This window comes from Salmo trutta, chromosome 28 (genome assembly GCF_901001165.1).
Source record: "Salmo trutta chromosome 28, fSalTru1.1, whole genome shotgun sequence".
Taxonomy (NCBI): Eukaryota; Metazoa; Chordata; class Actinopteri; order Salmoniformes; family Salmonidae; genus Salmo; species Salmo trutta.
Window position 1 is genome coordinate 44,449,985 of NC_042984.1, and position 26,591 is coordinate 44,476,575.

The following is a 26,591-nucleotide window of genomic DNA, read 5'->3' on the forward strand; positions in this document are numbered from 1 at the left end:
TTGGCTACTACTCTGAAGTTGCTCCCTTATGTGTCATCTCCTCATCAACCAGCATGATGTCATTATGTGAAAATTGGGAACATGACATTTAAAATTGGGCTTTTTGAGTTGACTTTGACTGCTTTTAGGCAGTTGAGGAGATTAATGGGAAAGAACTCATTCCTGGTCGAGTTTTGTATGTGAGCCGTGCTCAGAAGAGGATTGCGCGACAGGGGGAGCTGAAATGGAAGTTTAAGCTGATGAAACAGGAACGCATCGACCGCTATCAGGTACTATGAGGAAATGCACACACCTGTGTCATGAAGAAAAATGTCTTTAACGTAAATTAATTGGAAGAAGTGTTTTGTGTTGATTCAGTGGGTCAATTTGTACGTGAAGAACTTGGATGATAGGTTAGAAGATGAGAAACTCAGGAAGGAGTTTGCCCCTTACGTCACCATCACAAGTGCCAAGGTAGTAATACCCATACCTTTTCATAAGTAGCCATCCAATGATGTATCACAAAGGTGAACGAGATGAACGGTGACTGATATGAACGGCCCCATCATGGCCACCAATCCGCTGTACGTGGCTCTAGCCCAGTGCAAGGAGGGGAGTAATGCCATCCTCACCAACAAGTACATGAAGAGGCTGGGCACCGTCGGGACCATGCCCAGCCCAGTTATCGACTCCTACCAGCAGGCAGGCTACTGCATGTCTGCTGTGCCTCAGGTCTGTAGTACAGTTGGAGGGAGGAGGTAATCACTAGATAGCTCACAGGCTTGCTAATTTTGTCTGTTACCTTTAGTCTTTTATCTTAGGGCTGGCCCGGAAGAGGCGACTCCGGGATGCTGGCCTTCGCGGCAGAGTTGCAAAGAAAAAGCCATATCGCAGACCGTCCAATAAAAAAAAAAAAGATTAAGATGGGCAAAAGAACAGACACTGGACAGAGGAACTCTGCCTAGAAGGCCAGCATCCCGGAGTCGCCTCTTCACTGTTGACGTTGAGACTGGTGTTTTGTGGGTACTATTTAATGAAGCTGCCAGTTGAGGACTTGTGAGGCGTCTATTTCTCAAACTAGACACTAATGTACTTGTCCTCTTGTGCACCGGGGCCTCCCACTCTTTCTATTCTGGTTAGAGCCAGTTTTCACTGTTCTGTGAAGGGAGTAGTACACCGTGTTGTATGAGTTCTTCAGTTTTTTGGCAATTTCTCACATGGAATAGCCTTCATTTCTCAGAACAAGAATAGACTGACGAGTTTCAGAAGAAAGTGCTTTGTTTCTAGACATTTTTGACCCTGTAATCGAACCCACAAATGCTGATGCTCCAGATACTCAACTAGTCTAAAGAAGGCCAGTTATATTGCTTCTTTAATTAGAACAACAGTTTTCAGCTGTGCTAACAATAATTGCAAAAGGGTTTTCTAATGATCAATTAGCCTTTTAAAATGATAAACTTGGATTAGCTAACACAACGTGCCATTGGAACACAGGAGGGATGGTTGCTGATAATGGGCCTCTGTATGCCTATGTAGATATTCCATTTAAAAATCAGCCGTTTCCAGCTACAATAGTCATTTATAACATTAACAATGTCTACACTGTATTTCTGATCAATTTTGTTATTTTAATGGACAAAAAACCCCATCAATTTTCTTTCAAAAACAAGGACATTTCTAAGTGACCCCAAACTGTTGAACGGTAGTGCAGATCTGTGAAAATAAAATCATGCTGTTTTCAGTGTTTATTCTACCAGTGTTAAAACATTTAAAGGAAAACAGTCTTATTTTTGTGCCTTAAACCTGTGTATCACATCTCATTTGTTGTGGATCTGTGGAATGAAATCCCCTTCATTTTTTCTGTTATAGATCAATGATTAGTTCAAAACAATGGAACATTAAGAGTGAACTTTTGGTAAGGATTGTGATGTAACTGTAATTCCTTGGAGAAGTAGTTCATATTGATAATAGCCTAATACCCCAATGGGATCTTTCCAAGGTGAAAACAAACTAGAGGCAAGAGGGGATCATATTGAGATGGAAATAGTTTCTGAATGTTCCAATATTAACAACATATTATCATGATGGAGACATTCAAACTAACCGAAATGTACAGGTATCAATTGAAACATCTTGGCTCATGCTGAATTTAAAAGTAATACATAGTACATTAATGGTCAGTAACACAATTTAATCAAATGTTCTGTATGTAAGCAATAAGCATTACCTGCTGTGCTTGATAAAGGGCAATACCAGATTGCAGAGCAGATGGTTTATTACTTAGGTGTGCAGTATAGCAACAATGGCTGTTATTGTACACGTTTAAGCTCAGACTACATTATTTCACCATTGGCTCTTTCAACTGCAGGTATCATGCAACAAGTGTAGCACTGCACCTGACAACATTCACGTAAGTGCAGTAGAAATTTCTGGTAGCAATGTTGCACTGGTTTACCCCATTGAATAAGCCCCCAGTGCTTTAGGTTTCAGTTAGGTTTCACTACCGGATTGGTTTTCATACAAAGAAGGGAACGCTTCATGTGCTTCTTAAACTTCTGATCTCTCAGACCGTAGATGAGAGGGCTGAGCAGCTGGGGTAACATGTTAGTTATGATGTGAGTGCAGAACAGTATGATGGAGCGGAACTTGGGGAAGAGGATGATGAGGGTAGTGTCCATGACAGGAGCGATGTAGGACAGCATACAGAGTAGCAGCTGCACCCCATGCAGTAGTATAGTAATCTGGGCTTTTCTGGCTGAAACTGGATCTGAGGTTGCAGCTTTGGCTGAAAGCATCACTCTAAAGTAAGTGTAGATCAATGTGATCCACACAAAGCACAGGTAAAGGATATTGGTGGCATAGTTGTTGTTGTAATTGTGAACTGAGTCAAAGACATTCTGATGATAGCACATCCTACCCGTAGAGAAAAATGACAAAGGCTTAAAGACAAAGGCGATAATGACATCTATGAACCCAGGGATGGCCCCTACAACCCAAATACAGGCGATGAGCACATAGGTCCTACTCACTGTGCAGATCAGAGGGTGCTGTAAAGGATGACAGATGGCTACAAAGCGTTCAATAGACATGATTGCCAAGTTCAGAGGAGTGTTCTTATGAGTGTTGCTTCCTATTAGAATCAGAATTATACACAGGGACACATTTAGGAAAGGGCAGACATAGGACATGACAAGCAAGAGCACAATGAAAGATACCATGATGCTGTCATTGATGATCAGCTGCATGTACAAGATGTACCTGGAGTCGCTGTGGAAGGTCACATTGGTGAAGAAGGTGTACAACAGGGTCCCATTGATATAGTTAATAACAAGGCCAAACAGAACCACTGTGAGGTTCTTGAACAAAGCCTCTTCAAAGAAGTCTCTTCGCCCGCTGGGGGAGGAGAAGTTGCTAGTCATCCCTATGGCCTCTGGTGCAGAATCAAACAATGAACCTGTTACCTATCTCTCACTGCTACCTCTAAGGTGTGTGAAGAGCAGACACTATAGTACCTTTGTCTCTAAAACCCGATAAAGGAAGATGCATTAAGTACAGATGTGCTATGAAATGAATCAAGAAAAAGATAGAGAAGACATGGCTACTGTTAACCATTGCGGTTCCTTGAAAATGGATACATACAGTACTGACTATCTGTTCTGTTGAATGGATGAGAGATGTCTTACCCCTCTTTGAAGGGGGCTAGAAGGGTTTCTTATAGTCACTGGTGTGGAAAACAAGTCACCCACTGGTGATAGAACATAAGATGCATACATAGGATAATGTACTCAAGGGTCCCAGCCTAATGTCAAGAACCAAGGTACAGTAAAGGGACCAACGTTTGGGTATGCGTTCATGTTTATTGGTGAAGTCTGCAGGCTCTCAACAGATCACTGCTGACTTGGGACCTGTAGAGTTCTACAGATAAACATCTTATAATGGGGGCTTAGGGGACACGGTGACATTTCACATTCTCCTCAGAGTCGAGCTCAAACGACTCCTAAAAAGGTTATTACCAGAATGCATCACTGTCAAGCAATTCCCATAAGATGCTGTTGACAAAAGTTAGGAATGATTTGATGCGGGTTTCATAATTGGCATTCATGGGAGTTAGTGCTGTCCTAAGGGATTGAATTGTGAGTTCAAGAAAAGTCAAGACTATCTGAAGCACAAAACTAACTAAATCTATTGACCAGTTTTGTACTGCTAAATGTATTGATTTATCAAATCTGTGTAGGAATACAATTTCTACAGATGCAGGTTTACTGTATATTTAAACAGTATACTTATAAAGCAGGACATGCGGTTGCGTAAACACCAACTCAGCGAATAAGACCAGCGGTTGTAAACCAGGTTATGACAAATACATATGACTTTGGATTGTTTCATAGGGAATGGAGGGCAAAGTCATTAAGATGACAAAATGCATCACATTGACCCACCCGAATCAAGTTGATTACAAAATGTTAAGTAGTCTCAAAACAATGAATATCTTGGAGTTGTAAAAAACACAAATTTGTAGGCATCGTTTTTTAATTTAACACATTAATTGACAAAAACGTACATGGCAAATGAAAATTTGTAAAGCACAGCTGAATTACTAAATGTACAATATAAATGCCCTAATGGGATGACAGCATAGGGCAAACTGCAATTCGAGTCACAGGTTAATTTGGTTGGGCTGTCCAAAAATGGGTTGTTCTTCTGGGGTCAGTTAACAGAAATATACGCAGACTTCCCACTGTAAAACAACTCCGTACCCTACGTGCCCCCCCCCCCATCAAAACCCCAAAAGGTAGTCTTTTCACAATGCAGGTTAAAACAACAATTTGCTCAAGTGCAGCTACAGAAATGTGTGGCTAACTCAAGCTTAGCCTCTAATAGCTGTCAGACTGAACAAGAAAACATTGTGTGATGAAGATAGGGTGGAACTGGTACAGTAATTTGCTACTGCGTTCAATAAGATCAACATATTGGCAAACATTTACATTATTGAAGCCAACAGGCATTGTGACATCTACTCCATGCATGGCAGAATCATTGCCGCACAGGCATCAATAACTGGGCTGCCGTTAACGAATCAGGGAAAAGGTTATGGTAGGTCGGGAAAGGTACGTACATTGCAGTGATCATTTTACCTACAGAGAGAGAAAAAAAACATTCCATCAATACTTGTCAAATACATATGCATTAGTCATGTATTAAATGTAGAAACCTGAGTTCTAAAGAACACAATCTAGCTACAGATTACAAATCAGCAACACAAATTCCCAAAACATGGTACTATTTCATTTTGGTTAATTCCCACCATCCCTAGCCACAAACATAACTGATTTAAATGCAAGGTATATAAATATCAAATAATGACCATACATAATCCATTGGTACAAGGATACACACCTGCAAACCACCGCCCATGTAGCGCATTCACTGCAGCCATTGCTGTTGGGATTGTGGGGCATTTTATGTACACGTTTCCCTATAAAGGAAACGAAGAAGCAATAAGGTAAGGGTACACTATCAATCTGCAACAGATCATTTGATGGGTAAAAAGGTAGAAATATACATTTCTACATTAAACCATAATAGAAAACAAAGAAATGGTAACTGCATTTATAATTTATTTGCAAAGTGCACAATTTGCTGGACCACCTATCCACTTCTATGAAGTTGCCCTGTTGTAGGAGGTTTATGACCCCCATAAATACATTTCTCCCTTTTCTCTCTCCACCCTACAGAATGGACTCTTGGAAAGCCCTTTGTAAATTAACAGAGTATGGTAACATCAAAAGGTTGGGGAAAGGTACAATATTTCTGTAATCCAACCAGTTGAAAGTGTCCATTGGTACTTAAAGAATACGATGTCAGATCAGTTGGTGTATGAGACATTATTACTGATGATAGGACGACAAATTGTATCTTGGAAAGTCTACACATTCTAGTTAACAGATTCACATGGAATTGTTGTGCAATTTAAAATGTTTAAATATGAAACTATTTGTGAAAAGATTAAATGTAATTTTAAGATTCTATATGAGGGAATTGTTTTCATAAGTAAAGTATGCTCACTCAGTGGCCACGCCCAAGTGAACAGACATTGGTTGAGAACTATGAAACACACCCCCTTCTCTCCCCCAATACAAAAGCCCGTTGACGGAAGTCAACTTAGGTTCTTGACGATGTGAGGACTGGTGTTCATACGTTTAAAACGGCTAATTTCAACGTGGATGTGACGATCACCACGCTGGAAGGATGAATTTCTACTAGACTTGACAATTCAGCGCGAGCTGATTATGGCAAAATGAGCTTTGAACTCTAACTAAAGAAGTGATACATCCTAGAAGCAGAGTTATCAGTTGCAGCTGTAAACGTACGTGGACAGAATCTCCTAATAAGAATGACAGGGTACAACGTATCCACCCTACAACCAGAAATATTCTTCAAAGGACAAGGGCGATCTCTGCTGGGCAAACCAGTTTTCCATATATCGAAGCGCAGCTCAGTGTGTGTATCTTGCATTTTCCTTATCCGAATGGGCGGTTATTAGAATTCATAAGATTCTGTATTTATGGCAGCATAGCTTCTCAAGGACCGATAGAGACCCAATTCTTTTGTTCCTCAGTCTTCCCGCTCTTTCATTCAAACCCAACCCCCTTTGTGTAATCAGCTGTCAGATCGGTTTCGTCTGCTAGGGACTTTCTTTTATGACATGATTTGTAATCAATGTATGATCCATCCTGTGAAAATGTAATTCTGTGTGATCATTTAGGTATTTAGTAAATAAATAAGCCAATTTTTGTAATGCTGATTCAACTTGTTAGCCAGGGTTCGATAACCAAGGATTTTACGACGTTCAGATGAGACTGAATAAGGTAACGATTAATAATTGACTGCTATTGATATAAAAGATACTCAGATGTTTAACCTCTCTAGGGTAGGGGGCAGTATTTGCACGGCCGGATAAAAAAAAAACTTACCCGATTTAAACTGGTTACTACTCTTGCCCCGAAACGAGAATATGCATATAATTAGTTAATTATCGGGTACGTTTTTTATCTGGCCGTGCAAATACTGCCCCCTAGCCCCAACAGGTTAATTCAATCAAACGTTAGGTAATCGTTTTGATAAAGTAGCCTGTGATATAATTTAATCAGTCAGAGACACGACAAAGTGCATTTCAAAAGTGGTTTACCTGAGGGGAGTTCTTGTCGAGGTATATGTGGACAATTCCACCGTGTTTGTTGCACTCCTCAATGATGTCATCTTGAATCTCGACATCCCAGCCGGGTTCATTTTCCCTGGAAAACAGGCAGGTAATTTCAAGCCATTCATCACAAACTCATCTGACCTAACCCAGCTTCAGGAAATGATCAGTTACATTTACATAAAGTAAATACTTTTTGGCTCCCAGAAACATGCCATATTAGTTTACAATCATTCAGTATTTTCCCATTTCTATCCAAATCTTATAGTTGGGAATGCATTAATAAATTTAGTTTAGTGAATTAACTTAAAGATCTAAAACAATGTTCCTTTCATCATGGAATGAAAAGGTTAAAAGTAGTGCCTCACAACTGTGGGTTGAACATGTTGGACAGCTGTAGGCAGTGAGTAGCCAGTGGCTGCGTTGAGAGGTTCATGGCCTGGTTCCTGCTTGGAGCCAGGTTCAGTGAAGGGGTGGCAGGAGCTGTAAAAGGAAATTACAGTATCATTAACAGAGGTCCTTCTCACCAGAGCTGCTGTCAAGTGCAGATTAATTCCTGTCTGTTGAATTGAACATCAGTTCCTGAACTGACTGGAATTTCAATGGCATTAATTGACCCCAACCCTGCTTCCAACTGAGAATATCAAATTAACAATCCTTTCCATTCCCTCCCCCTTTACCAAGACAACCAATGAATACATCTCAAAGTACAGGACTGGTTTTTCCTGTTGTTTCAATGCACACTTGGCCACAATGTAGTTACACACAAGAAAACCAGAGAAGATGAAAACGGACAGCTTGAGAATCTTATCATTTGGCTTGAACAAAAAGAAAATGCGGGTATGCATGACAGCAATGATTTCAAACCAATACAAGAAAAAAGGACCATTGGAGAGCTCTCTCCGGTTTGAAACAAAATGATTTATTTTAGATGAGCATTAAATCATGTGCAGATTTGAGAAGCTGTACACTTTCTTTCACATTCACCTTCAGGGGGTGGGTTCAGGCTGGCTTGTATGTCTAAAAGATTAGAAGAAGAGAAATGAAAGACGCACTTCAGTTAGAAAAGGTTGTGAGGATGGAACGACGCACAATGGATGAAGACCATTGACTTACTACCATTGACTGACTTACTACTGCAGTGCACATTAAGCCTAGTTGCTAGAGGGGGACAGCCATAGCATTAGGCAAACAATGTGAGAGAAGCAATGGTTATCTATCTGCATGCTAGTTCAATATCAGCATTCACATCTAACATGGTACTGTGATATTGTAGTGTGTTACATAAGTTTGAAGAGTCCCTTCACTTAGCAAGACAAACTGCTGGTTTTGGCAAGTCAAAAACACACAGGTTGACTTGAATGATGTTAACTCATTTCTGTGTTTCCTACCAGTTGCCCATGATATTCAATGTGCTCTTTTCAAGCAGGGCGATAGTGAGTGAAAAAACAGCCTTCACATAGACATCTCAGAGACCGACTCATCAGAGACCGACATCTCAGAGACCGACTCATCAGAGACTGACTCAGAGACCGACTCATCAGAGACCGACTCATCAGAGACCGACTCATCAGAGACCGACTCATCAGAGACCGACATCTCAGAGACCGACTCATCAGAGACCGACTCATCAGAGACCGACTCATCAGAGACCGACTCATCAGAGACCGACTCATCAGAGACCGACTCATCAGAGACCGACTCATCAGAGACCGACTCATCAGAGACCGACTCATCAGAGACCGACTCATCAGAGACCGACTCATCAGAGACCGACTCATCAGAGACCGACTCATCAGAGACTGGCAGGTTGTTGAAGTGATTAACATACCTCATAATGAGTGTTGGTGGCAATGCCAGATTGGCCTTTAGTGTTTACATGTGGATCTATTGGATAAATGTGGAAGAGATCATTAAAAGGAGAAATGATAGTGAGAAAAGAGGAGAAGTCTTACGGCGGTTCATTTGAGATTATCATATACTGGTGGTCATGGATGCAGATAATGATAACACATTTAATCTCCAGATAATATTAGCCCTCTTTGCACTGTTTTCTGACACATCACAGACCAAATTAAGGGAGGAGCAAAAAGGTAACTGGAAATCATCCTGCCAAAGCAGATATGACAGCTTTCCTTTGCTACCTACCTTTAGAATGAGTTTCTTGATTAATAGCCAAAGCAAACTTAGTGGTGAATTTCACATTTGCATGAGGTATCAAATAGCTCAAACTTCAAATGCCTCTCCTTTGAGGAGTCTGCAGTGTTCTTAGATGAGGCCAGTGAGTAGTTCATTCCACAATATGTAGTAAGATACGTTACACATGGATAATGAGCCTACCTGTACCAGCTGCCATGTTGACAAAGTGGATTGGAGTCGAGTGGATGGAACCACTCATCTGTAGAGCCTGCTGTGCAGCCGGGGGGATCTGAAGACCAGTACCTGAGGGAAACAAACTATTCATTAGCATCAAGTCTGTTCAAAGCTATTCAAAACAACTTGAGCACACACTGGAGTGATTCTAGAAGTCAACTGGGGTAACAACACCTTGGTTGACCAATTCAGTTTTAGATTTCAGCACAAAAGTAGACATACCGAATACTAAGCTCAACTTTCACTTACTGCTGACAAATAAACCTAAATGGCAATTCTGAGCACCAAAAAGACCAAACTACATTCACTCAAAAACAGCAGCTAATATCTCACCCTCTGCCAGCCGGGCCATGAGCTGCAGGCGCCCGGTGGTGCCCAGGTCGATGCCTGTCCTCTCCAGCTCGTCGTTGTCCAGGAAGGAGCTGGCGGTGGAGGGGTCGGTGCGTTCCGTCACGTGACCAACCTTCATGGGCCGTCCGGCCAGCTCAAATCCATTCAGCTGCTCCAGGGCCTTCTTAGCGCACTCTGCATCTGCAAACTACAATAATACAGTGTGAATCAGCTACCTAAAATGGCACACATCTATTGTAAGTCTAAAATCAGGAACTTACTGAGATGAAACCATATCCTTTGGATCGTCCAGTTTCACTGTCATTCATCAGTTGTATGCTCTCAATCTGTTAAGGAAAACAGTTAGTGTAAATGGAGGTTAAAATGTAATTGATAAGTAATGGTGTTTCCTCCTTACCCTTCCGAAAGGCTCGAAGACACCTCGCAGCATGTCCTCTGTGATGTTGAAGTGCAGAGAGCCCACATACAGCCGCATAGGGCCAGCATTACCCTTCTGAAGGTTGTTGGCCATTGCTGCAGCTCTGTTCTTCTCAGCCTGCACACACACACACAAAATGGTGAGTCTATGCTATCTGCCAAGTAAGCGGTAAAAGGTGACATAACATTTACTAATTCCATCAATGCTAAATATTATAGTTAAATCAACTACCTGAGGGGCCTGTACGATGATGGGCACTCCTAGAAGTCTCTGACCAGTCAAGCCAATAGCCAGCGGGACTGAATTCACTTCCAGAAACTCAATGTAGGCAATGCCCTTTGACCTCCTGGAGTTTCTGTCAGAGATCATTCTCACATCTCTCACCTACAGGTGATAAAACAGTAAGTGTGTCAAGAGTGAGCACCTTCTTAATGACCATTAGCTAAATTCTGTCAAAATACAGTCTCTATGTTGAAATATTTCAGACGTCAACGATAATGCAATCTACTTTTAAGTTTGTAAACTGTGAATACTGACTTTCCCCACAGCTGAGAAGAAGTCCTCTAGGTCTCGTGGTTTGATTCTGGCTGCCAGCTGCATACAAAAAACAGTGCGGGCATCCCTCTCCTCTGGGGTCAGGTTGTCAATTGGTTTCCTTGAAAAAAAGCACAAACAGAGTTAAACACATATCATTTTCATGGATGGTGAGCAAAGAGTCCAGTTCACAAAACTGAAACCATGATAGAGCTTATAAATCACATCAAAGTTTATTGGTCGCATACACAGATTTGCAGAAGTTATCGTAGGTGCAGCAAAATGCTTATGTCCAGCTCCAACAATGCAGCAATATCTAGCAATACAACACACAAGTAAAAATAACAACGAGCCGTATCAGAACGATCAATGTCCAGAATAAAAATATGTATATACAATATATGAATAGAAAAGGTGTGTACAGCAGTTATATAGGATAAGCCATGACTAGAATACATACATACATACATACATACATACATACATACGACACACTCGTGGCCAAAAGTTGAGAATGACACAAAATTTTCACAAAGTATGCTGCCTCAGTTTGTATGATGGCAATTTGCATATACTCCAGAATGTTATGAAGAGTGATCAGATGAATTGCAATTAATTGCAAAGTCTCTCTTTGCCATGCAAATGAACTGAATCCCCCAAAAACATTTCCACTGCATTTCAGCACTGCCACAAAAGGACCAGCTGACATGTCAGTGATTCTCTCGTTAACACAGGTGTGAGTGTTGACGAGGACAAGGCTGGAGATCACTCTGTCATGCTGATTGAGTTCGAATAACAGACTGGAAGCTTCAAAGGAGGGTGGTGCTTGGAATCATTGTTCTTCCTCTGTCAACCATGGTTACCTGCAAGGAAACACGTGCCGTCATCATTGCTTTGCACAAAAAGGGCTTCACAGGCAAGGATATTGCTGCCAGTAAGATTGCACTTAAACCAACCATTTATCGGATCATCAAGAACTTCAAGGAGAGCGGTTCAACTGTTGTGAAGAAGGCTTCAGGGCGCCCAAGAAAGTCCAGCAAGCGCCAGGACCGTCTCCTAAAGTTGATTCAGCTGCGGGATCGGGGCACCACCAGTACAGAGCTTGCTCAGGAATGGCAGCAGGCAAGTGTGAGTGCATCTGCACGCACAGTGAGGCAAAGACTTTTGGAGGATGGCCTGGTGTCAAGAAGGGCAGCAAAGAAGCCACTTCTCTACAGGAAAAACATCAGGGACAGACTGATATTCTGCAAAAGGTACAGGGATTGGACTGCTGAGGACTGGGGTAAAGTCATTTTCTCTGATGAATCCCCTTTCCGATTGTTTGGGGCATCCGGAAAAAAGCTACCATCAGTCCTGTGTAATGCCAACAGTAAAGCATCCCGAGACCATTCATGTGTGGGGTTGCTTCTCAGCCAAGGGAGTGGGCTCACTCACAATTTTGCCTAAGAACACAGCCATGAATAAAGAATGGTACCAACACATCCTCCGAGAGCAACTTCTCCCAACCATCCAGGAACAGTTTGGTGACGAACAATGCCTTTTCCAGCATGATGGAGCACCTTGCCATAAGGCAAAAGTGATAACTAAGTGGCTCGGGGAACAAAACATCAATATGTTTGGTCCATGGCCAGGAAACCCCCCAGACCTTAATCCCATTGAGAATTTGTGGTCAATCCTGAAGAGGCAGATGGACAAACAAAACCCCACAAATTCTGACAAACTCCAAGCATTGATTATGCAACAATGGGCTGCCATCATTCAGTATGTGGCCCAGAAGTTAATTGACAGCATGCCAGGGCATATTGTAGAGGTCTTGAAGAAGGGTCAACACTGCAAATATTGACTCTTTGCTTCAACTTCATGTAATTGTCAATAAAAGCCTTTGACACGTGTAATTATAATTCAATATTCCATAGTAACATCTGACAAAAATATCTTAAGACACTGAGGTAGCAGACTGTAAAAATGTATATTTGTGTCATTAAAAACTTTTGACCTCGACTCTGTGTGTGTGTGTGTGTGTGTGTGTATGTATATATATACACATACTGCTCAAAAAAATAAAGGGAACACTTAAACACAATGTAACTCCAAGTCAATCACACTTCTGTGAAATCAAACTGTCCACTTAGGAAGCAACACTGATTGACAATAAATGTCACATGCTGCTGTGCAAATGGAATAGACAACAGGTGGAAATTAAAGGCAATAAGCAAGACACCCCCAATAAAGGAGTGGTTCTGCAGGTGGTGACCACAGACCACTTCTCAGTTCCTATGCTTCCTGGCTGATGTTTTAGTAACTTTTGAATGCTGGCGGTGCTTTCACTCTAGTGGTAGCATGAGACGAGTCTACAACCCACACAAGTGGCTCAGGTAGTGCAACTCATCCAGGATGGCACATCAATGCGAGCTGTGGCAAGAAGGTTTGCTGTGTCTGTCAGCGTAGTGTCCAGAGCATGGAGGCGCTACCAGGAGACAGGCCAGTACATCAGGAGACGTGGAGGAGGCCGTAGGAGGGCAACAACCCAGCAACAGGACCGCTACCTCCGCCTTTGTGCAAGGAGGAGCACTGCCAGAGCCCTGCAAAATGACCTCCAGCAGGCCACAAATGTGCATGTGTCTGCTCAAACGGTCAGAAACAGACTCCATGAGGGTGGTAATGAGGGCCCGACGTCCACAGGTGGGGGTTGTGATAACAGCCCAACACCGTGCAGGACGTTTGGCATTTGCCAGAGAACACCAAGATTGGCAAATTCGCCACTGGCGCCCTGTGCTCTTCACAGATGAAAGCAGGTTCACACTGAGCACATGTGACAGACGTGACAGAGTCTGGAGACGCCGTGGAGAACATTCTGCTGCCTGCAACATCCTCCAGCATGACCGGTTTGGCGGTGGGTCAGTCATGGTGTGGGGTGGCATTTCTTTGGGGGGCCGCACAGCCCTCCATGTGCTCGCCAGAGGTAGCCTGACTGCCATTAGGTACCGAGATGAGATCCTCAGACCCCTTGTGAGACCATATGCTGGTGCGGTTGGCCCTGGGTTCCTCCTAATGCAAGACCTCATGTGGCTGGAGTGTGTCAGCAGTTCCTGCAAGAGGAAGGCATTGATGCTATGGACTGGCCCGCCCGTTCCCCAGACCTGAATCCAATTGAGCACATCTGGGACATCATGTCTCGCTCCATCCACCAACGCCACGTTGCACCACAGACTGTCCAGGAGTTGGCGGATGCTTTAGTCCAGGTCTGGGAGGAGATCCCTCAGGAGACCATCCACCACCTCATCAGGAGCATGCCCAGGCGTTGTAGGGAGGTCATACAGGCACGTGGAGGCCACACACACTACTGAGCCTCATTGTGACTTGTTTTAAGGACATTACATCAAAGTTGGATCAGCCTGTAGTGTGGTTTTCCACTTTAATTTTGAGTGTGACTCCAAATCCAGACCTCCATGGGTTGATAAATTGGATTTCCATTGATTATTTTTGTGTGATTTTGTTCTCAGCACATTCAACTATGTAAAGAAAAAAGTATTTAATAAGATTATTTATTTAATTCATTCAGATCTAGGATGTGTTGTTTAACCTGTTAGGGTATAGGGGGCAGTATTTTCACGGCTGGATAAAAAAATGTACCCGATTTAATCTGGTTACTAATCCTACCCAGTAATTACAATATGCATATACTTATTATATATGGATAGAAAACACCCTAAAGTTTCAAAAACTGTTTGAATGGTGTCTGTGAGTATAACAGAACTCATTTGGCAGGCAAAACCCTGAGACAGATTCTGACAGGAAGTGGATACCTGATGTGTTGAATTGACTTTAAGCCTATACCATTGAAAAACAAAGGGAAGGAGGAATATTTTGGCACTTCCTATTGCTTCCACAAGATGTCCCCAGCCTTTACAAAGTGTTTTGAGTCTTCTACAGTGAGATCTGACTGAAGAAGAGCGTTGGAACGGCGATGGCCCATTAGACACCTGGCGCGCGATTTGATGGTGGGTACTCTCATTCCGAAACGTTTTAAAAGAGAACCCAATGGTCCGCCTTGAATTTTATTCATGTTCTGGTTAAAAAAGGCCCTAATGATTTATGCGATACAACGTTTGACATGTTTGAACGAACGAAAATATATTTTTTCCGTTCTTGAAGTGAAGTGAAGTCCGGCTGGCTTAGATCATGTGCTACAACACGGAGGCTTTTGGACATAAATGATGAGCTTTTTTGAACAAAACTACATTCGTTATGGACCTGGGATTCTTTGGAAGTGACATCTGATGAAGAGAATCAAAGGTAATGGATTATTTACATAGTATTTTCAATTTTAGATCTCTCCAACATGGCGGTTAGTCTGTATCGCAATGCGTATTTTTCTGGCGCAGTGCTCAGATTATTGCAAAGTGTGATTTCCCAGTAAGGTTAATTTTAAATCTGGCAAGTCCATTGCGTTCAAGAGATGTAAATCTATAATTCTTTGAATGACAATATAATATTTTACCAATGTTTTCTAATATTAATTAATTATTTTGTTGTCATGACTTGACTGCCGGTATTGGAGGGAAACGATTTCCTGAACATCAACGCCATAGTAAAACGCTGTTTTTAGATATAAATATGAACTTGATAGAACTAAAAATGCATGCATTGTCTAACATAATGTCCTAGGAGTGTCATCTGATGGAGATTGTAAAAGGTTAGTGCATAATTTTAGCTGATTTTATGGTTTTGGTGACGCCTGTCTTTGAATTGACAATACACTACACACAGCTATTGTCAATGTACTCTCCTAACATAACCTAACTTTATGCTTTCCCCGTAAAACCTTTTTGAAATCGGTAAACGTGGTTAGATTAAGAAGATGTTTATCTTTCAAAGGCTGTAAGTTAGTTGTATGTTTGAGAAATTTGAATTTTGACATTTATTTGGTTTCAAATTTGCCGCTCTTGAAATGCACCTGCTGTTGATAGGGTGCGCCACGGGTGGCACGCTAACGTCCCACATAGCCCCAAGAAGTTTTAAGTGTTCCCTTTATTTTTTTTGAGCAGTATATGTGTGTTATATATATATATAAATAACACACATATACTATAATATATACACATATACTATAATATATATATATAAAAAAATATAAAACACACATACCTGGCCGGGTGGTGCCAGAATAACAACCTCTCCCTCAACATGATCAAGACAAAGGAGATGATTGTGGACTACAGGAAAAGGAGGACCGAGCACGCCCCCATTCTCATCATGGGGGCTGTAGTGGAGCAGGTTGAGACCTTAAAGTTCCTTGGTGGCCACGTCAACAACAAACTAGAATGGTTCAAACACACTAAGACAGTCGTGAAGAGGGCACGACAAAGCCTATTCCCCCGCGGGAAACTAAAAAGATTTGCCATGGGTCCTGAGATCCTCAAAAGGTTCTACAGCTGCAACGAGAGCATCCAGACTGGTTGCATCACCGCCTGGTACGGCAATTGCTCAGCCTCTGACCGCAAGTCACTACAAAGGGTAGTGCGTACGGCCCAATACATCACTGGGGCTAAGCTGCCTGCCATCCAGGACCTCTACACCAGGCGGTGTGAGAGGAAGGCCCTAAAAATTGGTCAAAGACCCCAGCCACCCCAGTCATTGACTGTTCTCTCTACTACCGCATGGCAAGCGGTACCAGAGTCCCACAAAAAGGCTTCTCAACAGTTTTTACCCCCAAGCCATAAGACTCCTGAACAGGTAATCAAATGGCTACCCAGACTATTTGCATTGTGAGCCCCCCCCCCCAAACCCCCCTTTTTATGCTGCCTCTACTCTGTTTATCATATGCATAGTCACTTTATCTATACATTCATGTACATACTACCTCAATTGGCCCGACCAACCAGTGCTCCCGCACATTGGCTAACCGGGCTATCTGCATTGTGTCCCACCCACCAACCCCTCTTTTACGCTACTGCTACTCTGTTCATCATATATGCATAGTCACTAACCATATCTGCATACTACTTCAAATCAGCCTGACTAACTGGTGTCTGTATGTAGCCTCACTACTGTATATAGCCTCACTACTGTATATAGCCTTTCTTTTTATTTCTTTACCTACCCATTGTTCACCTAATACCTTTTTTGCACTATTGGTTAGATCCTGTAAGTAAGCATTTCACTGTAAGGTCTACACCTGTTGTATTAGGCGCACGTGACAAATAAACTTTCATTTCACACACACACACACACACACACACACACACACACACACTTCAGGGCAGCAGGTAGCCTAATGGTTAGAGCGTTGGGCCAGTAACCGAAAGGTTGCTAGATCAAATTACTGAGCTGACAAGGTAAAGAATTGTCATTCTGCCCCTGAACAAGGCAGTTAGCCCACTCTTCCTAGGCCATCATTGTAAATAAGAATGTTCTTAACTGACTTGCCTAGTTGAATGAAAACTTGTATATAAAGTGGGTTAAAACAGTATGTAAACATTATTAAAAAGTGACCAGTGTTCAATGACTACGTACATAAGGCAGTAGTCTAAGGTTCAGGGCAGGGTGCCAGCTGGCTAGTGAAGGCTGTTTATCAGTCCCAGCTTTGATGCACCTGTACTGTCTCCACCTTCTTAATGATCTTTCTTGCCTTCCTGTGACACCGGGTGCTGTAGATGTCCTGGAGGACAGGCAGTGTGCCCCCGATAATGCACTGGCTGACCGCACCACCCTATGGAGAGCCCTATGGTTGCGGCCGGTGAAGTTGCCGTACCAGTCGTTGAGACAGCCCGACAGAATGCTTTCGATGGTGTATCTGTTGAAGTTGGTGAGGGTCTTGGGGGCAAAGCCAAATTTCTTCAGCCTCCAGAGGTTGAAGCGGCGCTATTGCACCTTTTTCACCCCGCTGTCGGTGTGTAGGGACCATTTCAGATCCTCTATCATGTCATCTAAGGAACTTGAAGCTTTTGACCCGCCCCACTGTGGCTAAGACAATCCGGCTGTGTATCTCACCTTACTGGACTCTTGTCTTTCTTGAAGGGGCTACGACTTCTTGAGCGTTTCCAACTGAAAAAAAGGAACAATCACAAGGTTTAGTTCTTACCCAGACTTTACATACATACTTAATTGACAAGACATCCAACAGGCAAACACCAGCATGTCACATCACAAATAATTATAAAAAACTTAGTTTGTTGGCATGTGGTGGACCAACCTTCCTTCCCGGAACACCACAAAATTTCAGCCACAAACTAGGGTGTAAAACAAGGTTCAACTCAGTATGTACACCTATGCTAAACTATAGGTTTTTAATACATAAGTATTATTCTATTCAACTTAGTTTCCTCCCCTCATTTGGGCCTACTTTGTGTACTCTACTTCTCTTGAAACACATCAGCCCGGTCACAAACAGGGAGGGGATTGACCTGAGGACACAAAACCAGGGCTATGGCTTCAGTTATCCGTCTCATGCGTGAACTTCAACATAGAACATAGGCCAAGCACACCTCCAACTCAATCAAGTTCAGACGACAACAGTAGTAGGCTTGAGTACCAACGATGCCTAGACAGCCTACAGGGAGGAGGGGAGGTGCCTGGAAAACAATGTCAACAAAACAAAAAGGAGATGATCATGGACTTCAGGAAACAGCAGAGGGTGCACCCCCCCCCCCCCATCGACAGGACCGCAGTGGAGAAGGTGGAAAACTTCAAGTTCCTTGGCGTACACATCACTGAAACTGAAATGGATCATCCACACAGACAGGCTAAACAGAGCCTCTTCAACCTCAGGAGGCTAAAGAAATTTGGCTTGGCACCAAAAAACCTCAAGCTTTTACAGATGCACAATTGAAAGCATTCTGCATTCCTTTAGAATCGAATAGCTCCCGCGATATGCAACTTTCAGGGAAGTCAGGACCCAATATACTCAGTCAGTTAGGAAAGCTAAGGCTAGCTTTTTCAAACATAAATTTGCTTCCTGGGACACTAAAGTCCATGAAGAATAAGAGCACCTCCTCCCAGCTGCCCACTGCACTGAGGATAGGAAAAACTGTCACCACCGATAAATCTACGATAATTTCATTAAGCATTTTTCTACAGCTGGCCATGCTTTCCACCTGGCTACCCCTACCCCGGCCAACATCTCAGCACCCCCTGCAGCATCTTGCCCAAGCCCCCCCCCCACTTCTCCTTCAACCAAAACCAGACAGCTGATGTTCTGAAAGAGCTGCAAAATCTGGATCCCTACAAATCAGCTGGGCAAGACAATCTGGACCCTCTCTTTCTAAAATTATCCAGCGAAATTGTTGCAACCCCTATTACTAGCCTATTCAACCTCTCTTCCATATCGTCTGAGATCCCCAAAGAGTGGAAAGCTGCCGCGGTCATCCCCCTCTTCAAAGGGGGAGACACTCTAGACCCAAACTGTTAGACCTATATCCATCCTGCCCTGCCTTTCTAAAATCTTCGAAAGCCAAGTTAACAAACAGATCATCGACCATTTCGAATCCCACCGTACCTTCTCCGCTATGCAATCTGGTTTCCGAGCTGGTCATGGGTGCAGCCACACTCAAGGTCCTAAACGATATAACCGCCGCCGATAAGAGACAATACTGTGCAGCCGTCTTTTTCGACCTGGCCAAGGATTTCGACTGTCAAATCACCGCATTCTTATCGGCAGACTCAATAGCCTTGGCTTCTCAAATGACTGCCTCGCCTGGTTCACCAACTGCTTCTCAGACAGAGTTCAGTGTGTCAAATCGGAGGGACTGTTGTCCGGACCTCTGGCAGTCTCTATGGGGGTGCCACAGGGTTCAATTCTCGGGCCGACTCTTTTCTCTGTATATATCAATGATGTCGCTCTCGCTGCTGGTGATTCTCTGACCTCTACGCAGACGACACCATTCTATATACATCTGGCCCCTCTTTGGACACTGTGCTAACAAACCTCAGAAAACGAACTTCAACGCCATACAACATTCCTTCCGTGGCCTCCAACTGCTCTTAAATGCTAGTAAAACTAAGTTCATGCTCTTCAACCGATTGCTGCCCGCACCCTCCCGCCCGACAAGCATCACTAAACTGGACTGTTCTGACCTAGAATATGTGGACAACTACAAATACCTAGGTGTCTGGTTAGACTGTAAACTCTCCTTCCAAACTCACATTAAGCATCTCCAATCCAAAATTAAATCTAGAAACGGCTTCCTATTTCGCAACAAAGCCTCCTTCACTCATGCTGCCAAACATACCCTCGTAAAACTGACTATCCTACCGATCCTTGACTTCGGCGATGTCATTTACAAAATAGCCCCCCCCCCCCGACACTCTACTCAGCAAACTGGATGTAGTCTATCACAGCACCATCTGGTGTCACCAAAGCCCCATATACTACCTACCACTGCGACCTGTATGCTCTCGCTGGCTGGCCCTAACTACATGTTCGTCGCCAAACCCACTGGCTCCAGGTCATCTATAAGTCTTCGCTAGGCAAAGCCCCGCCTTATCTCAGCTCACTGGTCACCATAGCAACACCCACCCATAGCACACGCTCCAGCAGGTATAATTCATAATTCACTGGTCATCCCCAAAGCCAACACTTCCGTTGGCCGCTTTTCCTTCCTGTTCTCTGCTGCCTACTACTGGAACGAATTGCATAAAAATAAATCACTGAAGCTGGAGTCTTACATCTCCCTCTCTAACTTTAAGCATCCGCTGTCAGAGCAGCTTACCGATCATTGGACCTGTACACAGCCAATCTATAAATAGCCCACCCAACTACCTCATCCCCATATTATTACTTACCCTCTTGCTCTTCTACCTCCCAGTATCTCTACTTGCACATCTATCACTCCAGTGTTAATGCTAAATTGTAATTATTTCACCTCTATGGCCTATTTATTGCCTACCTCCATACTCTTCTACATTTGCTTACAATGTACATAGATTTAAAAAAAAATGTTGATTGTGTTACTGACTATGTTTGTTTATGGGTAACTCTTGTGTTGTTTTTGTCGCACTGCTTTGCTTTATTTTGGGCCGGTTGCATTTGTAAATGAGAACTTGTTCTCAACTGGCCTACCTAGTTAAATAAAGGTGAAATAAAATACAAATAAAATTCTACTGTATCTTAGTCCGTTCCGCTCTGACATCGCTTGTCCATATGTATATAGTCTTAATTTATTCCTACTTAGATGTGTGTGTATTGGGTATATGTTGTGCAATTTGTTAGATATTACTGCACTGTCAGAGCTAGAAGCACAAGCATTTTGCTACACCCGCAATAAAATCTGCTAATCACGTCTGTGACCAATACAATTTGATTACAAAGTCAACAAACTACACCACTTTTAAATACAAAACCAGATTTCATTTCATCATCAACAGAAAGTTTCTATAGACAACAGCTTTCACAGGAGAAAACACAAATTATGTTCAAGGAGATACAGCAGATTATTCCAACCCATTGTTGTCTGTAGACAACACAAGATATAAGGAAGCCCAAAAATTGTGAAAGGTAAAAAAAAAATAAAAAAAAAAAAAATAAATAAACTTTTCCCAAACTCAGTCCTCAGGAACCAAAGAGGTGCCCGTTTTGGTTTTTACCCTTAACAGCTGACTAAAATGATCAAAGCTTGATGATCAGTTGATTATTTTAAATCAGCTGTGTAGCGTTTGGGTAAAAAATTTAACTTGCACAGAGCTTGGAAAACCCTGCTATACGTACAAGGGGCTCCGGTGTCCTCTGTAGCGTTCAGCATGTTCCCTGCTACGGGAGCCACTGCGCCGGCGCTCTTTACTGCGGCTCCGTTTCTTCTCTGGACTCTTGCTCCTTTTCCGATCCCGGCTCTTCTTCCCATCTTTGCTCTTGCTTCTGCGTTTGTCAGAGCTCGGGCTCCGACTAGTCCTACTGTGGCTCCTCTTTTTTTTCCTGGAACACAGGATGACATTATCAGGGTGCAGTCACAGAATACAATTGTACACGGATAGTTCAGACATCTATCCATCACTGATGCAGTTTCCAAAAGGTTACATGATTGAAACATGACTAGTAGCAACTGACAAGATAAATCAAATAAAATTGTATTTGTCACATGCGCCATATACAACAGGTGTAGACCCTACAGTGAGATACTTACAAGCCCCTAACCAACAATGCAGTTGAGAAAAAAAAACCCCAAAAAAACAAATAATTAAAGAGCATCAGTAAAATAACAATAGCGAGGCTATATACATGTGGTACCGGTACAGAGTCAATGTGCGGGGGCAACGGTCAAGGTAATATGTACATGTAGGTAGTTATTAAAGTGACTATGCATAGATAATAACAGAGAGTGTGGGGGGGGGGGGGGGGGAAATGCAAATAGTCTGGGTAGCCATTTGAGTTGATGTTCAGAAGTCTTCTGGCTTGTGGGTAGAAGTTTAGAAGCCCCTTTGACCTAGACTAAGCGCTCCCGTACCGCTTGCTGTGCGGTAGCAGAGAGAACAGTCTGTGTGGAGATGGTTTAGCAAAGAGTTTAAAAATCAGTACTTACTTCTTACTACTGCGCTCTTCCTGTCCATTAGCACTAGAGGACTTTATCTCATCCTAAGCAGGGTTGATAGAAGAACATCATGAGGATGCAGAGGAAACATTGCAAGTCGTCAGGGGTGAGGGAGGGAACAAGAAAATACAGAACATAACCATTAGGTAAAAATACTGTTAACATTAATATGTTTGGACAAGTATGTAAGGGGGTCCTTCTACAGCCCCTGTAGAGTTCCACTCCAATTACTCCCCCTGTTGTTATAACTACATATTATACAGTACTCAATCCAGCCAAAAGTCAAAGTCTATGGGAAAAATATATACTATTTTGGCATGATACAGTAAGTTATGGGAACAGTTTGGTCATCTCAACCCCACCCCTCCTTTGTCGTACCAGTACCACTATCTGTTCCTAAGCCCACTGAGACCATGCTTGGCCCACAGCCGCTAAAAGAGATCCTGTGGTTGATGTCAGTCCAGTGATCTTCACCCATTTTCCTTCTTGGACTGTAAGAGTTCGATGCCACCTCTGTCACACATCTCGCCCTGAAGCAAACAGGGATTCACACTGCTTAGTAATATGGACTCCCAAGTAAAACTGAAAAAAAAAAATGAAAAAAGTCTACTAGTTTAGCCTCATGTTAAATGTCCTATATATTTTTTTGGTGCCAGCTGAATGGAGATTTGTATTTGAATGGTTTGAATTTTATGAGGGGAAAAATACTCATACTGGTGAAATCATTAACTAAATGTATTATAGAAATGAAATCTTGAAATAAATCTTACAAATAAATTGTAGTAAGAAAAAAAACGTAAAATATTACTGGTGTTAAAAGGCATGCAAAGTCAAGATGCTGATTTACAAAATCAGAAACCATCACAATAGACTTGGGCAGGGAGACAGTATTCATATTTTAAAATAATCAATAGCTTGTTTTGTTGACGTTGGCAAAATCATGACTACACATTTAAGCCTTATTTGTTAAAGTATACTATAGAGAAGACTAATCTACTAAAGCCAAATGTAAGTGTAAAATAGGTACTAATACATGTAAGGCCTATCTTTAGGTCAGACTTACTTGATTGACACCATAACAAAAGGTCACGTATATAAATAGAATGTGCCAGAACTACTGGTACCACAGTAATTATATTTCTATGAGTCAATCCAACTGTAACATTAGGTGTTAACATTGTGAAAATGCCTTTAGCTACCATGTCAACAGAAAATGTGAATATTGTCTCCTTTGCATGTGGGGTAAAATGTGCTGATTATCATCCATTTGCATTCACCTTGTTGCAACCAAACAGGTGATAGGATGTTCTAAGATGAAGCTCTTTTTGTCCTAGGGGATCACAGTACATCAATACATTGCGCAATTACTACCTTACACTCCCCCCCCCAACAGTTCACACTCGAATCAAAAGGTGAGAGAAGAGGGGAGAGATCGTTTGGCAAGTCTACAAAGAGAGAGAGATGGGCGTTTATTCAGAATTTTGGATTATGTCAATGCATCACACACCTCATTCAAACATTGAGAGGCACAAACAACCATTTAACCATAAATAACAGCAACATATCTCTGAGCAGCAAGATGATACAAGACCAGCAAATAGTGAATGGGCAAAAAAAAAAACATAGCTACAAGCCTGGCAATTCTAGCTACCCACCTTTCTGTATGGAGCCTCTAGCATAGCCTCAACATCAAAGTCGTCTGCCATGGTCTCCTGAAAGAGAGAACCTGATACAATCAAGTCAGAACATCAGTCAGAACATCAGTCATGAGATAAAAGCAGAAATATGTCTATCTAGATACTGCAACTGGCACAGAATATAGGGGTTAGCTGACAACGTCACGAAAACGATGTGCACACTTCATTGGGGCAGAAGTCTGTGTTGTTGTGATTCTGGATGGCCAGATAGCTAGCAACAATGACACGAACCTGCCATGTGGGGAATCGTAGGTGGCTCGTTTCAGCTTGTTCTTGATACCATGTCTTGTTTTGACTGGTGTCGCGTCTACGTTAATATTGCTAAAATTCGTTAGCTAGCTAACCAACTAACGATGTATGAGAGACAAGTGCTCATTGTGAAAATGTATGCATGTTTTTAATATTTTGTCTCCAAGCTAAGCCAACCCTGTTTTGCGCCATAGTTGTGCACGCGTCGGTTTTGTTGCTAAACACCCAACCCATCTATATACCTAGTAAGCTAGCACTAGCTACTTAACGTTAGCTTGCCTAGCTTGATGGCCTAATTTGAATAATATACCAGCCAGAATAGATTCCGACCCTGCTTGCTTACAGCTGCGCCGAGTTGGACAGCCAGTGTTGTGCCGAAAATCCCCCCCACCCTTCACGTGAACGCGCACACACTACATTTCACTGATCTTAGTAGCAGAAAGCATTTTTTATTTGTGTCCTTCAAGGCAGCTGTCAATGACCACGTTAGGCTGTCTTTCATTTTATTTTTTTATGGCGGTTTGATCGCGGGGGAGGCACTAGTAATGTCTACAGTTTTCGGTTTGGCCATTTGTTTAAAGTTTATTAGTCTATAAATACATCTTGGCCAAAATTCGTAATCTCTCCCATGTCTTATTCGACTAGTATAATGAACCTTACTCCTCAGTGTAAACTCCCAGTTCTGCATAAATATGTAAACAATATGGCCACCTTACTTTATATGAATGGGCGGTAGACGAATTGCCACATAAAGTATCTGATTTTCATAAAGTAGTATAAAAAGTTGTACTCTAATTTCATAAATTGTTACACACTCAGTTTGGCATAAAGCATTTTGATTTGTTAACCCTACCTTAAATTACTGTAATTGTGTATTCCATACTGCCTAATTTGTATAATATAGCATTTTATTACTTTATTTGAATCATCTGTATTCTACATCAGCTCTGAAAATGGCAAAACAATATGACCACCCTATCTTGAGATATTGGACAAAACGTGTTGAATCTTTGAACCCAGACAAGTGATTTGGTGCCATTATTGACTAGGAATTAACATTGACCTGTCTGCAACCTTTTTGACCTTATCTGATCATTTGAAAATAAGATGGATGGTAAATCCTATTCTCATGGAATAAACTGTTCTGTGTTACCTTAACATGGAATATAAAGTATAACACCAGAACCAAAGTTTAATTGTGTCCCCCAACACCCTAGGAAGCCTGTCCGACCCCAGTGCAGCTGTAAACAAGCATAGGGTCAGAATCTATTCTTATTATACCTAACAGTACAGTATGAAGATAGGCCAAATCTGCTTCTCCAATAGAAATCCACTTGTAGGCGAAGCTAAGTTCATATTTAGTAACACGTCACCGGGTCTAACAGTCGTCATATGCCGTTAACTGTCAGTCTTTCGATAGAAAATAGTTTGACAAATTAAAACGTGTCAGTATGTCACTTTCACGACGTTGGAGTAATAACACGTAAAACTACTTAAGACATTGGCTCAAATCTAGGTTGTGCATTATAAGATTTCGAGAAGAACTACGGAAGAATCTCATTGCCTTCTCAAACCCCGGTCTGTGTAGCGTTGCCGGAAGTCTCGCCTCTAGGTTTAGAAACTCTGACAGTACGGAGCCTCACATTACATTAGCCCTTTACAATCTGCTAGCTAGCGCATTACTGTCCCTTTTTTAGACCAACACTCCTGCAGCTTCCAACTAGCTAGAGCAAGAACCATATGGAACTTAACTAGCTTACTACCAATATGTTTTCTAGTAACGCTAGCTAGACAACGTTTGCCAAAATCTGTGAGGAAGATGTGCCTGTGGCGATTTGTAATGGTAACGTTAGCTAACTTACCGCAGGGATTTGTCCCAACGTCTGCTTCTTCTGTGACCAGAAACAATTAAGTTAGCTTGCAAACTTATCAAATCAGCCAGTGAACACACGTTCGCCAACTACGCCTTCAGGATACAATTGGCCCAAATTGACCTCGGATTCGCCTGCTGCTGTTCTTCCCAACAACACACAACAGCTTAAAAAGAAATGCTCTCGTTCCGCGCTACTTACTGTACAGTAGTTAGCAAACGAAATTATTAACAGCAGCCAGTAATGAATTCAGCCTTATATTAGCTAGCTATAACGTGTATAACTTTTTTTTTTAGCGTTTGAAGTTGTTTCACAAAACAACTTCGTTAGGGTCTCTAAAATGGCGTTCTCTCGTTTTATCAACACGTGATGAGCGTGGTCCTATCCAGTGTTGCC

General features: G+C 42.3%; 2 protein-coding genes across 5 annotated transcripts; both read right to left on the reverse strand.

The window, feature by feature from the left end:
- Window positions 1-2,117: 2,117 nt before the first annotated feature.
- On the reverse strand, window positions 2,118-4,415 carry LOC115166322 (odorant receptor 131-2-like). Its single transcript, XM_029720230.1, has one exon. It carries the CDS (start codon window positions 3,396-3,398, stop codon window positions 2,466-2,468), a length of 933 nt encoding a protein of 310 aa, XP_029576090.1. The 5' UTR covers window positions 3,399-4,415; the 3' UTR covers window positions 2,118-2,465.
- Window positions 4,416-4,491: 76 nt separating this feature from the next.
- On the reverse strand, window positions 4,492-26,514 carry LOC115166321 (RNA-binding protein 39). Of its 4 annotated transcripts, none has more exons than XM_029720226.1 (16): window positions 26,187-26,514; window positions 24,034-24,090; window positions 22,370-22,422; window positions 21,562-21,765; window positions 17,850-17,903; window positions 10,860-10,977; window positions 10,554-10,706; window positions 10,302-10,439; window positions 10,165-10,230; window positions 9,887-10,091; window positions 9,521-9,622; window positions 8,168-8,200; window positions 7,549-7,663; window positions 7,169-7,274; window positions 5,377-5,455; window positions 4,492-5,114 (listed from the first exon to the last, which is right to left on the reverse strand). In XM_029720226.1, exons 2-16 carry the CDS (start codon window positions 24,082-24,084, stop codon window positions 5,014-5,016), a joined length of 1,578 nt encoding a protein of 525 aa, XP_029576086.1. In that variant the 5' UTR covers window positions 24,085-24,090; window positions 26,187-26,514; the 3' UTR covers window positions 4,492-5,013. The 4 variants fall into 4 exon arrangements, with proteins under 4 accessions (XP_029576086.1, XP_029576087.1, XP_029576088.1 ...); XM_029720227.1 differs by having other exon boundaries at window positions 24,034-24,104; window positions 26,187-26,296; XM_029720228.1 differs by lacking the exon at window positions 8,168-8,200.
- Window positions 26,515-26,591: the final 77 nt, after the last annotated feature.

Excerpts from the sequence above, each read along its gene's own strand:
- LOC115166322 (XM_029720230.1), bottom strand. The coding sequence starts at position 3,398 with ATGACTAGCAACTTCTCCTCCCCCAGCGGGCGAAGAGACTTCTTTGAA.
- LOC115166321 (XM_029720226.1), bottom strand. The coding sequence starts at position 24,084 with ATGGCAGACGACTTTGATGTTGAGGCTATGCTAGAGGCTCCATACAGA. Across the intron at positions 22,423-24,033 it reads TAGAGGCTCCATACAGAAAG|GATGAGATAAAGTCCTCTAG; the intron begins GTGGGTAGCTAG and ends AACCCTGCTTAG. Across the intron at positions 10,440-10,553 it reads TCATCGTACAGGCCCCTCAG|GCTGAGAAGAACAGAGCTGC; the intron begins GTAGTTGATTTA and ends GTGTGTGTGCAG.